The sequence below is a fragment of the Saccoglossus kowalevskii genome, chromosome 10 (assembly GCF_978046115.1).
Source record: "Saccoglossus kowalevskii chromosome 10, keSacKowa6.1, whole genome shotgun sequence".
NCBI classification, from domain to species: domain Eukaryota; kingdom Metazoa; phylum Hemichordata; class Enteropneusta; family Harrimaniidae; genus Saccoglossus; species Saccoglossus kowalevskii.
In genome coordinates this window covers 5935152-5950152 of record NC_140650.1, presented here as the reverse complement: position 1 = coordinate 5950152, position 15001 = coordinate 5935152, and the positions used below count along the sequence as shown (strand labels likewise).

At 34.1% G+C, this 15001-nt stretch overlaps 1 protein-coding gene across 2 annotated transcripts in view; it reads left to right on the top strand.

The window, feature by feature from the left end:
• Positions 1–826: 826 nt before the first annotated feature.
• The window catches only part of LOC100373399 (glycerol-3-phosphate acyltransferase 1, mitochondrial-like), a 49598-nt gene continuing 35423 nt past the window's right edge, over positions 827–15001 (top strand). The window contains exons 1-2 of one of the 2 annotated variants that reach the window (XM_002731357.4): positions 827–937; positions 5622–5821. In XM_002731357.4, coding sequence (XP_002731403.1) covers positions 5633–5821 — 189 coding nt within the window. In that variant the 5' untranslated portion in view covers positions 827–937; positions 5622–5632. Of the gene's footprint in view, positions 938–5621; positions 5822–14598; positions 14774–15001 lie in introns of those variants that run through there. The other variant, XM_085504175.1, reaches the window with a different exon arrangement.

The window sequence follows — 15001 nt, the reverse complement described above, 5'->3', positions numbered from 1 at the left end:
TGTTCTTTAATTGCAATGTACATTGCTAGCGGAGCTATCTCAGCCGACAGGCTGCTTGTATTTTATATTTATAGTGACAAAATTGTAAACCTCGAGTAACGCTCGCGTGCAAAATTAAGTTCTAGGCCCTATATAAAATACACACTAAACACCTGACCTACTAGCGCCACATTGTATTGCATTATTTCGTATCTTTAAATTTCAGAAATTGCCCAATAGAATATGCAAATCAACAGCGTGATGACCGCTTGAATGTAGTGAACATGGCCACAAACTGGGTTAGTATGTCACACATTTTGCGCAACAACCGAAGGCGAATAATAGGCACTTTCCGATTGGTTCGATGATAACCGGCGTCATATTATGGTTTCGACTGCAAAGTAGACTAAACATGAATCACATTTGTGAAATGTGGAGAGAAAGAGCAAAGCTATACGAGTATATAATCCATGAGAATGATTTTCGGGCACCAAAGCCCAAACACACTGTAAATCTGAGGCGTTAAAAGCTCACACATATCGACGAATCAGCGACATTGTTATACATATTGAAAGTGATGCAATCTTTTTCCTTGTGGCACATTCTATTTTAGTGTAGGGGAACGTGTGCAACTTTGACAGCCTTTTGCCTGGCTAATTTGCAGTAAAAAGAATATCGTAATATTTCTAGCAGTATATTTTAGTATTATATAACATATATATCACTATTCAATTTTATTAGAAATATTTCATTTTTGGTGAAATTATATACAATTCCATCTACCCCATAAATGAGCACTAATGTCAATGTCCCATTGAACATCAACATACAATGGACCCCTGAACCAGCTGAACGATGTAAACAAGTCTTACTGTGCGATATGTACCTGGGTTGTACAGCGTTTGGGTGAACGCGAATAACAATCGTGGTGCTTACTGATTTGTTTCCGACGTCTCCGGTAAGAAACATATTCTTTCATAGAGTCGAAAATTTCTGTTGAATGCGACATTTAGTTTACACGACATGGGAACGTTTGCCTGCATGTCATGGCACGTGATACAGTTTTCCCCAAGTTTTCCAGACGTCAACTCTGGGCTGTCTCTGCAAAGACAATATACAATGTATTTTCTAATGGTTTCTGGACATATAAATTTATGACTGAAAATGGAAAGTACGGAATTTGATAAATTACCGTAAATAATGTCTTTATTTTGTGATACTCATCGCGGCTGACTTTTAGCCACAGTCACTTGGGGGCTGAAAATCAATAAATACTAATTTTCAAAAAAATGATCCGCTATACGTATATAAATATTTATATACGTATAGCGGATGATTTTTTTTGAAAATTAGTATTTATTGATTTTCAGCCCCCAAGTGACTGCTTTTAGCTGCTGAATCTTCCCAGCGCACTCATTGTCTCACCATAATAGTAACACGGCATTTGTAGTCGAGCTGTTTTGAAGCTTCCGTTCCTTTGAGCGGGTCAAAATTACATTCGTCAAAAGACGACCCAAACCGAAAATGAATGAGCTAACCAGTGTATTGTACTTGAAGTTGTACTAATGCCCGTGTTTGTGATTTTTTTTGCTCGTTAAATGTTTGCAGAAATTATAAAAAAAATATTGCATACCCCCATCTTCAGTGTCATAATTTAAAATAAATGATAAAATCACTTGACATATTTGCTACGTTTGCACGGCAGCACTCTTTGAAGTTTCGAAGCCAAACTACTGCTCCTCCCATTGTTTAACAGGAGATTATCTCCAATGCGTTTACACGGTCGGTCGTGGCCGAACGAGAGCCGAGATCTGTCAGAGTTAAATTCAGTTCGATCGAAGCCAAACGGAACAGTGCCCTCAAATACTAAAGTATGAAAAAAAAATGGCTGATTTCATGCTTGTGTTGTTTCTTTACATAGCATGATGCTGTTGAGCTGGGAGAAAAAGAGTCTGAGACAATGCACTAGTGTTATGATTTAGGTATCTTAAATTATTATTATTATAATTTATTTAGAGAACTAGCTCATATTGAAATCACCAAAATTACTGAAAAATGAGATAAATACTAAGAAAATGTACATAATAAATATATTAAAAAACTCAAAAGTGTACTACATTTCATTACATCTGGGCTATAAATAGCTGTGTTTATCGCATTTTTACTTAAAGCGCGGTGGTCATCGCGTGTTCAAATTTCATGTAAATAAACAATGTATTTTACACGCGTTGTATACGTCGCTATGAGTCCCATATCGAACAGGAAGCGGCACGACGACTGCCACCTTTTAAATAAACAGGATACACTGCATTTAAAGTGCCTGTGAAATGGCTGCTATTTTCTCTCCTAAAATTATTCATTGGTACATCAATATTATTAATTGTTATGTTTCTAAGCATAAAATATTTTTTTAAGTGAAAAAACTCAGTCTACGACAACTTTATTTTTGTGTATTTTAAAACGAGGCTTCTCATTAGCTTCTCATTTGCATACAGAAATTCCCCATTGCGTGTATATAAGGCACATTTCTAGTACTGTTTTCAATTACAATTACTTATATGGTAGTCAGTCGAAGTGTCAACTTCTATTTCCACGGAACTCTATACGCCTATGTCGATCATCGCCAAGTTTTTCAAAATCGACTTTGATGCCTGAATTGTCTTGTTATTTAGCAGGTTACTAGGCATGTCACTGTTTTATTTCATCGATCGTCTTCTGAGTAAAAAAGCATTCAAAATTAAATTAAAAAGAAAACATATTTTGACATTCTAAACATTTGATCAATAAAATAGAGAAATAATTTTAAAAAAACGGCAAATCACAGTTACTGAATAAACCACAGCCGCATGGAAATAAATTGACATTCTGTTTAAATGGGTGAACATGTTGGGTCACAACAAGGACAAGTGTGTGAATGGCAGCGTTTGATTGGATAACAAAAATAATTGAGAACGACACATATTCAGACAAATTCAGAGTGGATTCATAATTATGACATCATATTAAAAATTTACTTGGTCGAAACACATTGACAGCCATGATTGTTACGCAGATCAAGCTGCAAGTAAAGGTAACAGAGGTGTCACTGTGAATTTGTCATTCAACACCAATCACCGAGAAATTTAGCAAAAACTTTTAGCCTGTAAAAATGAAAACTATTAGCAGTGTTGTGTAAGTGCTGCGTAATTTCCTTTTGTCCGGTGCTTCGTCTTTGCGTCACTATCAAAATTATTGTTACATGTACCTCTTACATAACCCACCTCGGTGAACATGGACTGGTCCGGAATCGATTTCTTTGAAAAGTTGGTATTGCGCCAGGTTTAAGTTAATATAGGGTTCATCAGTGACTGACATATTAAAGGGAACTAAATAGAGCCTATTTTGGTGTTTGTATTTATCAAGTTATGTATATTGATTATAAATTTGAAAAAAAAATGATTATCTTCGGAGTTATGATGATTTAAATATGAGAAACCATAAACCTGCGAAGGACTTTCGTTTGCGCCATCTTGCCATAAAAAAACGCCCTCATGAGGTATAAACAGGTAAGGTAACAAAGCATGATGACGAAATAGTACCTGATTAAATATAAGCAACTTAGGGAGCCATAGTTGGCTGGACTGGTGAAATGACTTCTAGTCTAGGTTCTTTCGACTTTTACGTTAATGTTATTTACAAGCGTATCAACATACAAACATTATGGATGTGCGATTGATCGAGACAGGCATTTTGTTTTGTTTTTTGTCTAACTGTCTAATAAATGCTGTTTCCAGTACTGCACTGTGTGGCGCGCAAATTATTCAAAGAATGGATGCTGGAGTATGCAATCTTGAGTTCGTAGGGTGATGGTGGAAACATTTTCGTCCATGTATTCATGGGGCTGCACTGGCAAATCATGGGACAAGTGTCACAGGAACACCAAGCAGATAGTTCACAGACTTGCATGTAATTTGGAATAAAACTATCATTCGAACAAGGGGCATCGTCGACGATATACTCTCATCACTCACACTAGACTGACCTGAATCTTCACAGTATACCGTACTTCCCTAATAAAGCCAGGAGGCATGAACACGTAAGGGAAAAGTAAGGGATGAGCTTGTACTCGAGGACCAGCTCAGAAAAAATGATTTTGTTTTGGGGTTAAACACTGTAACCATCTTGCAAACAACGAAAAATTATCCAAAAAAATTATTCGTTCACCACGCTGGGCTCGAGAAAATAATACTTATTTTTGGGAAAAAATGCGTCATTGATTTGAACGACACTTACAATGAAGAAGCAAACATGTTCATAAAAAACACACACATTTTATTACAATACGATTTACATACCGTCTGAATTTACGGTAAAATAATGGGTAGGGTCTGTGAGGAAACAGTGAACGAAGGCATTTATCAATATCTTCGTTTTGGTATGTTTTCGATCATACGCAAACTCTCAACGCAAAACAATTTTCCACCATGAGGCACGATTTGACCTGGAACAACTTCGTTTGACATAACAGGTCGTGTCTTTCATTAACCAATCAAATTGTGTCGTAATGATGAAATTTTTCGATTATTGGCGATGATTTTTTAACGCAATGCGGAAGTGAATTACCGCAATGTTAAAATGCGATCTGTAGCACTGATTGCAACGAAAAAACGATGATTTTTTCCCTAAAAACTGGCGATTCGCAATTTTCGAAATATAAATGACGGTTAATAGTAACCGTGGGTAAACTGAGTGTGGAGGAAGAATTTAAACACCTTTCTCGGTCGCCAACATGTCACAATAACCAGGTACACGACTTAACAATCACATTTTTGGCTTTTTGAAAGCTACTACTCAAAGAAATAGGGATTACTCCAGAATTGCAACATCGGGGTTCATCCTGAGTAAATGACAGAATAGAAAGGATGCGAACCACGTTGTGTACGTTCACCATGCACTCTGAAATAAATGCGAGTTTTCTCATAAAACTAAAAGCATGAACCAAACTACCATGCCAATCACGATTATTAAGAAATGAAACACACCTTTTACATGCATATTTTAAAGAATATCGTCGACGCCCAGTAAAAACACTCTGGGCTTATAATTGTGAATGCTCTCAACTCGATAAATACCAAGTAAAAATATAGGGATGGGCTTCATACTCGGGAGGGGCTTATGATCGGGGAAGTACGGTACTTTAATGCAGTTGGGCTTTCACTCTCAAAATACTGTGGTTCAAACGCATAAGGCTCTAACCCAAGTTTTAAAAAACACATTGTGCATATACAAGTTGAGTTTATACTAGTAGTACACAATGCTTGGCAGCATGAACGGCTATGTACAATGGCGTATATGAATGCGATCAGATACTAAAACGTCATAGCTTTAAAAAAATCTTGGATGTTAAATATGTTCGTTCGTTATTTATTCTTCTCCATGAATGGCCTCCATGGTGTTTTATTGCAAGCACTTCAAATGCCTGTCCAAGCTACAGTTATAATTAAAACAAAATTAAACCACTGCAATATTATTTCAAATACAGTTTAGAAAATACACAACTATAATTATAGTTGTGTATATTCTAAACTGTATTTGAAATTAAATTAAGGCCGCATTTAGGTTCGCTTTAAATTAAACTACATGTAATTGTTATTTTCAACTAGGCTGCATCACCATGGATATGACAAGGCTAGAAGAAGTTTACAAGAAATGGGAACAGCGTAGTCTGTGTGGCTGGGGTGAAGTTTCAAAGTCTGCTGAACATGGAGACAACAAAGACAACAACAGATTGTCACAGTGGCACACATCTAATGCTAAAAATCGCAAAGTGAAGACCAGATCTCACTCATGGAATTTTACACTTGTAAGTGAAATATTTGTGTGCATGTTAGTGTTTGGTTGTTTTGATAAGTCTGTATTAGCACAAGACCACTAATAATATGAGATTATCCCAAGAATACTACAAAATATGCACAGCCAACATGTGGCACACATGGTGTTCTGCCCAGCCTGATTTGAGTGCAGGTCGCTAATTAATATTCATGAGTCATTAATATTCATGAGCTAATTAATATTCATTTTTCACATTCTACTAGCTACGATTTAACTACTTTAATTATTTTAACTTTTATTAGCTCCGCTGTCGACTTTGTCGAGCGGAGCTTATCATATGAGTGATTGTCCGTCGTCCGTGTTAATGTTTTACTTTTTCGACTTCTTCTTGAAAACTACAAGCCTGAATGCTTTAATACTTGGTGTATATGTACCTTGGGTAGACCTCTCTTAGGTTTGTTCATTTCATGTTGATATCTTCAATTCTCTAATTTTGGTGAATATTTTTGTCATTTTTGGTAAAAAGTGATATTTTCGACTTCTTGTTAAAAACCGCAAGTGCAATTACTTTGATATTACATATATAGGTACTACATGTGGACCTCTCTCAGATTTGTTCATTTTGTAATGATATCTTCAATTCTCTAATTTTGGTGAATATCTTTGTCATTTTTGGTAAAAAGTGATATTTTCGACTTCTTGTTAAAAATCAATAGTTCAATTGCTTTGATATTACATATATAGATACTACATGTAGACCTTTCTCAGATTTGTTCATTTTGTGATGATATCTTCAGTTCTCTAATTTTGGTGAATATTTATGTCATTTTTGGTAAAAAGTGATATTTTCGACTTATTGTTGAAAACTGTAAGTGCAATTACTTTGATATTACATATATAGGTACTACATGTGGACCTCTCTCAGATTTGTTCATTTTGTAATGATATCTTCAATTCTCTAATTTTGGTGAATATCTTTGTCATTTTTGGTAAAAAGTGATATTTTCGACTTCTTGTTAAAAACCGCAAGTCCGATTGTTTTGGTATTACATATATAGGTACTACACGTGGACCTTTCTCAGATTTGTTCATTTTGTGATGATATCTTCAATTCTCTAATTTTGGTGAATATTTTTGTAATTTTTGGTAAAAAGTGATATTTTCGACTTCTTGTTAAAAATCAATAGTTCAATTGCTTTGATATTACATATATAGGTACTACATGTGGACCTTTCTCAGATTTGTTCATTTTGTGATGATATCTTCAGTTCTCTAATTTTGGTGAATATTTATGTCATTTTTGGTAAAAAGTGATATTTTCGACTTATTGTTGAAAACTGTAAGTCCGATTGCTTTGATATTACATATATAGGTACTACATGTGGACCTCTCTCAGATTTGTTCATTTTGTGATGATATCTTCAATTCTCTAATTAATTTATTTTGGTGAATATTTTTATAATTTTTGGTAAAAAGTGATATTTTCGACTTCTTGTTAAAAACTGTAAGTCCGATTGCTTTGATACTATTCATATTGTTTATTTTCTAATGATGTCTTCAGTTCTTTAATTGAAATGTGCATTGCTAACAGCGGAGCTATCTCAGCCGATAGGCTGCTTGTTTTAAATATTTCAATGTAAAATTAATCTGATTTGATAAAAGTGAAAAAATATGTGCACTTTATTTTCGCAATGACGTCTAAAATGCGTATTTTAAGACATTAACCTCTGACCTGGCAGCCACTTTTTTTTTCAAAGCTTGTCGTCCGTTTGTTACAGCCAAAGTGGAAACAAGAATTTAATTGTTTTCTTTTCCAATGGAATGCTGGTAAATCACAATAATAGTGAAAAATAAGTATTCCTTGTATCGCTGATTGAATATAGCTTATGAATTTAATTTTACGAACGAATCATGAAACCAAAAACATATCAATGAAGGTTACTACACTCGAGTGCAAGTGCAGATTAAACGAACGACAGCTTCACACATTGCTGCCGGTGAAGTGAGCAAGTTAATGTTAAACTTGACAAATCCTACACACAACTAAACATGCAATGGTAATCCTTCCTTCTGTTTATTTATCTTTGTCTTCCCTTCCATTATATTGATGTACGACTTATTTCGATCTGGTTCGTTTGTTAAAACCATGGAGGTAGAAAAACAGAATGTTAATCGGAGGTTAAAACACATCCGATGTCACACGTGTACGTTGATTTTGAACAGTCTTCTTTCAAGTTCAGTTGTGTGTTAATTTTTTGCATTGTGTTATTGTGTGTCAAAACCCACAAGGACAATAGAATGATGGTCCAGTGGCCGACATCCTGTGTGTATCATAAACAAATAGAATAGTGCCGGTCGCCAACTTTTTATTCTTGTGGTAACCTCATATTATTATCAGTGTTGTGGAAATTGGATTATCGTATATTTCTTTGCCATTGAAAAATGTATTGCACCATTTGAACATTTTTGTTGAGTGACATGTTTTATTTCCACCACAAGCTATATCACTTTTGCATCCAGGGTAAACAAAAGAAAGTATTTGAATTTGACATCAATAGTCTGTAATAGTTCAAGGTTTGTGATGTAGTTTACCCCATATAAGGGACAATTGTGTGTTGCTACAATAACATTTTGGAACAAATGCAGTATTTTACAGAATGGTCAGTGCACCACATTGTTAGATGTATAATAATTTCCCACAGGCAACAGTGCTGCTATTTGTTTAAATATTACTAGCATTGTTGAAGCAAATATCATTATTTAATAAGTTCTAGCCTAGTAAACATTTTCCAGCATTTCATTGCATTGCATAAGCTTTTTTAAATGTCACTGGTTACCCGCTCACATGTATCTGATTAACTCCAATACAAGATCTCGTTTGCACGAGTAAATCTCTCGACCAGTCAAAGAACATTTCACTTCAAGAATGTACCACCAATATTGCATTTGAGTGGACATTTGAAATTGTGAGATTTTAACAAAACACTCGATTGGAGTTTCACAATAAAATAAAATGACAAAACAGCATGTGAAAGTGGAGTAAATAAAAAAAAAGCAAAATTACACTCAAAAAGCCAAACAATAGATCAAACCATACCGTTAAAGTCCTAATATAAACCGCATACGTAATAGTAACCGCACCCCCGATTCCGGCTTCGGGGTTAAAGAGTTCTTAACAAAAATTGAAAACTTGAAAAGTACCTATTACTAATCGCACCCCCAATTCAACAAGACCATGACTGACTTCATTGTTTCAACCAGCTGTTCCAAAATGGCATTGTTCCTAATCCTATTCTTTGTTTCGACAACATGCCTAACAATATTCACACCTATTTATTGTTCAGCGGTGATAAGATGTCAGACAGGCAATGAAACTGCTTTTGTTCTGGCGGCGACCTCTGTCAATACTCTTTCTGAATACGTCTGTGTTTCGTAAGTTTTAGACAATGAGCTTTTATCACCGTAAAAGTATTAAACTGAGCATTGAAGAATAATTTGTCTTTCGAAAACAAATAATTTCCCATGGAAATCAAAGGCAAAAGATCGCACTACATTATCGGTAAATCTCTTCCGTGTTGCGTTCACCATGAGGTCGCTGAACTGTCATTAACATATTTAAATGAGCTATGTAATTTAGACACGTGGGCACCATCCAGCATTTTGATTGGTTAATTAGCGACTTGACCTATCCGGTCAATAATACGTCACGTGAGCATTCAAAAGCATGGCGGATATCATATCGGCTGTTTACATGTGACTGAAATCATTCGCTTACGGGGAAACTAAGTTGAATTTTACTTGCATTTTATAACAATTCAACAAATTTATTTTTCGTGCGTTATTGTAATCACTACTAAATAATAATCACCAATATCAACACTTAGAAAACAAGTAAGTTATTCACTTGTGACCAGCAGCATGGCCGGATCGAGCTACCGTTATGTGATCATTTGCTACTAAGCAGTGCATTCGTGTTTTTATTTGAAACTTCTGTTAGAATATACTTTTCGTTACCAAGAAAATTAAAAAAAAAATAAATGCATATTACATTAAAAATACTGAGTATTTTTTGTATCATGTAGAATTTTTTTTGATTGACTGTAATTTTTCAACATTTCGTAACGCCTATTTTAGAACCAAAATAAGGCCTTTCACTCTTCCCCGACGCCTATTCAAGAGATTGTACGGTGTATTGTTTGTTTTGTGCATGTGTTGTGGACTAAAAATGACCACGCCCATTTAGTGATTGCAATATGTACGTAATAGAAACCGCACCCCGAACTTGAGCTTTTGATCCCAATTTTTAAATTGATACATTGTAATATAAACCGCGGTTTATAATAGGACTTTAACGGTACTATATATAAACTAGGAATAAATGTTCAAACTGCGAGGCATGCTGTATAGATAAGTTATTTAACAAATTGTTAGTGGATTTTATTTGCAAGTTTTATATCTGTAACAAATGCAGTGTTACTAGAAATGCATACTATAATTTAAAGCCTATTCAGAGATGAAAGGACACATTGTTTCTATATAGTGAAAATGCATTTCAATGCTGCACACTAATATGAGGTTATTGTGGGGATACTGTAAAACATGTTGAAAAAGTGACATACTATTTTAGCGAATTGCATGATGACAGTACAGTGGGAGTATCGGCCGACGCACAGTGGAGGTCGATGCGCGGCATATCTGAGTGCATACCTTTAGGTATTCTTGTAATAACCTTATTATTATACATCTTTCCTTCCAAGGATAGACCATGGGAATGCCAAAATCCAAAATGTTTAGAACAGAATCAGCAAAATTCTTTGTGTGGAGTACGGTCAAACTCTGGTGGCAGCCATGTTTGTTTTTATTATTAGAGGACACTTACGCACATAATCATTTCAAATTTGGAATTTGCATTTCCTAATATGGTAAGATGGAAATACCCCATAAAATACTGCACAATTTTGGCACGCTGTAACTTATGGCGTTACAGTGACAGATGTATGATAAATTATCATATTGATTGGATAACAAAAGTAATTGAGAACGACACATATTCAGACAAATTCAGAGTGGATTTGAGCCCAAGCCATGATTGTTACGCAGATAATATAAAGTAGTACACCTGGGTTGAACATCCTTGCAAAATTGATTTGTTCTAATGCTTGTCCTCATTACAGTTACAGACCCATAACTCTCAGAAATTATTTAAAGTGGTCTGATACAGTTAATTTTTGGCAAAACAAAAATTTTTTCCATAATTATATAGAGATTAATAATGAAATAATTGTGAAAAATATGCTAACAGATTGTATATAAAATGGAGTTTAGCAGATTTACTTAAATACTTGATGATATTGCCAAAATTGTTCTGTATTATTGTGATCAGCTGTTATCGTAATTTCCTCACACTTAACTTCAGCTAACTTCACTTAACAAATTAACAAAAATTGTGTTGTAAGAAACCCCTCACAAATAGTTGTAACTGTTGATTAGATTATGACCACTATAGCCAATGTTGGGATGTTTGAATAATTTTCCTCATGGTCATTCAACTCATGTCTGTCAGTCTACCATCTGTGATGTCAACAGATACAGTTCAGAGCCTGATTGTTATAATTAATCATTTTGTTGACTTGATTCAATAGAATTGTATAATGCCAGTATCATCAAGAAAAACAGGGGCTGATTTTCAATACTGTTTGTTGCCACTAGAGGGCACTGTTGTATTTACCCCAAGCATTCCAGGTCAAAGTTCATTGACACCACCATGGTATGGTTTTATAGGAATGAGGTCATGATGAAGACAATCATTTGCTGCACTTGGATCATACCCCGATTGAGGGGGTAACTTTAATCAAATGATTTGGTATCTATTATTAACTGAAGAATGTTTGGTAAAACCAAAGTTCACCCCAAATTAAGATTGGTTTACCTTTGGAACCACACGCGTATCTCTGATAGGATGTATTGTTCTCGGCCGCAGTGGCCACCGTGTTTAAATAGCAGGCATATATTAGCTGCTCCTCCTCACTTGGATACAACAATGCATGTGAAATGTATAACTGGAGAGCCTAAACGGGTTGAGGTATGTATTTTGTATGCAGTCAATTAGGTTTTCAGGATGTGACCTTTCATTTTATGATGCATATTTATGTATCTCGGGTCATATATTGTATTGGCTGTTCATTACTGTATTACTGTAAGTTACTTTTTTCAAACTGTTGATAGGTCATTCATATATAATTATGGGGTATATTAAAGCCTTGCTAGTTTCATATTAAAGGGTATAGCTGAATGTGTATTTGTGTGAGCCGTGTTGGTATTATAAAAAAACAAATTCATATTATTACCATACTTCATACAAAACCTTTATTAGTCATGTAATAACCAGTATGTTTTATTTCATCTTGGTCATTAACATAATTTGTATTTATTATGCGAGCATGTCCTTAAGTTCACCTGTAGTATCACGTTGGATTTAACTGAATCAGCTGATTTGTGTTTCTAGCTTAATTCATGGAAAGATTCAACAACCTGGGTTTGTAGTGTTTATGCTCTGACTCACTGTGTCTGGATTATTATCACATTGGATTTTACTGAATCAGCTGATTTGTGTTTCTAGCCTAATTCATGGAAAGATTCAACAACCTGGGTTTGTAGTGTTTATGCTCTGACTCACTGTGTCTGGATTATTATCAGATTGGATTTTACTGAATCAGCTGATTTGTGTTTCTAGCCTAATTCATGGAAAGATTCAACAACCTGGGTTTGTAGTGTTTACGCTTTGATTCACTGTGTCTTAATTATAACTGTATTAAGGGGTGTATATTTATCTAGGTCTGACTACATGTCTTCATGTATATCATTCATTGTGTTGATTACAGAATTTCATCATGTTAGATAAACCACTAATGGAAGCTGTTTGTTTAACAACAGTCACCAAATTACAATGTTAGACCATGGATGGTGTGATATCAGTAGAGTCACATGTTGTACATCATTTAAAGTTTGTTGACCTCTTTCATTTTAACTGCATTTGTGTTTAATTCTTGATATGTGACTATTTATATCTTTTATATAGTGTAGAAAAAAATTATGTTTCTGGCAATTTTGAAAAAAAATTTGCAAATTAGTATTGTTCCCTGTCAATGTTATTTTTAATGTTAATGACCAAAAAAAAAACAATAAATGATTACAAACATTTCAATATTTGTATTAAATCCAAGATTCTGTGTGTTGGGAATAAAAATAAATAAAAATTGTACAATTAGTTTTAACCCATTACGGGAAATACACATATTTTTTTTGTTAAGTCTGTTCATAGATTTTATATGAGTCTGTGGTCTAATAATATTTGTATTATAAAATTAATAAATTTAGATACACTTTTTTTCCTGTAAAACTGAGATACTAATATTCTGCATATATTGAGGAGATATCATAATCATGTAATGGATCTACATTATATATTCTGTAGATGAAATGTTATTTAGGGATTTCCTTCTAATAATTACTGTTTTAATATTGTATTGCATTTATATAATGACATGTAAGTCTGTATAAGTGATCTAATGATAAGCAGGGTGAATATCTACAAAATAATAATTTGATCAAACTATTTAGAAAAAATATCCAGTTCTTCTCACATTCATTTATCATGGACATTTTTTGTATATGAACTGTTCTCTTTTATTTCACATGTACATGAAGTTCTGTTTCATAGTTCTATTATAATTATAGAGACAATGTTTCGGGAAGCCATGAAAATCATGTAATTTTGTAGCAGCAAAAATTTCCCTTTGGTCCCTACCATACCATTGTAAAATTTTGTCTTTGTGAATACCATAAAATAATCCAATCACAAACATTTGGTTTATAGTAGCTGCATGTGAGCCAGACTAACCTAGTAATGTTTATAAAGCAAATAAGATGTACTTGATATGCGTTATTTGTATCCTGGGGTAGCACAAGACTAGTCAGCTGGTCTACCATCGTAAACAAAAATTAAACAGCAAATAATAAAAGCAAGATACTGATAAACAAAAAATAATAACAGAAATTTATAAGGTATGACAACAGAAACAGAAATTTATAAGGTATGTTTTCGAAAGCAAGATTTAAACCGTTTTGGGATATAACTCCATCAGGTTAGTCCTTGTTTTGAGGTACTTCCTCCAAACAACCTTATTCTTCAGGCCATTATTATATTTTGGTGACCAGCTTCCATTAACGTACTTATGAGAGAAAACCAAAAAATGAGCCTGTTTACGTTTCAAAACATTAACCTATTACCAGTACATGACAAATAGGTTTAAAAACGATTTTCATAGTACCTGCTTGTATAATGTATATAATTTGAAAGCACAAAAAAACATCGACATTGACATTTTACCATCGGTTGGTTCACCATTTATAGTGAGTTGAATATTGTGACCTACATGTTTTCTTCTTATAATTTTGGAAAATGTAATTATTGTAAATTATTACAGAAATTGTATATCAAATACACTTCTACTGAATTAATTATGCTCTGTACAACAGTGTACTGATTTTTGTTCTGCCCCAGTAGTCGGCAGACTGAGGGTGTCTTATTTATCAGATTGAAGGATGTACATATAATTTAAGCTGAGAGTGACGCATCCCTTCCACTAATACATTCTCCCCTGGAGTAGGTGAGCATCAGCTGATGCATTCATTAACATAATTTATTCTTTTGCATGACACCCATCTGTTGCAGCGCATTATTACAATTTCTAACCACATACAAAATTATGTTTTGATACATGGAGTATAAGTGATCTAAGCATTGAATTGAAGTGTTACAGAGACTTCCAGATTCACTGACGGCCACCTAAATGTTTTTTACTGTGACGGAATTTGTGTCTTCATTCAACTCTGGATCCATTACATGTTGATGATTTGCTTTGTATCAAACATGTATTCCTCAATGCCTACGCTGTACTGTGACAGCTTTTTTAAAAAAAAGGTAAATTTTTTTATACGTTTTAAAATTTATTTTAATGATTTGATTATTGCCTGTTTGATGTAGTTAATTATAAAGTTGATTCTCAAAACTTGCTATCATTATGGATGAGCATATCATTTGAGATTACCATCAGAATATCACAAAGTTTTATATTCTACTCGGCAGTGTAGAATCACTTTGACCTCACATTGTAATTCATATTGTAGTCACGATTTAGGGACGTATAAA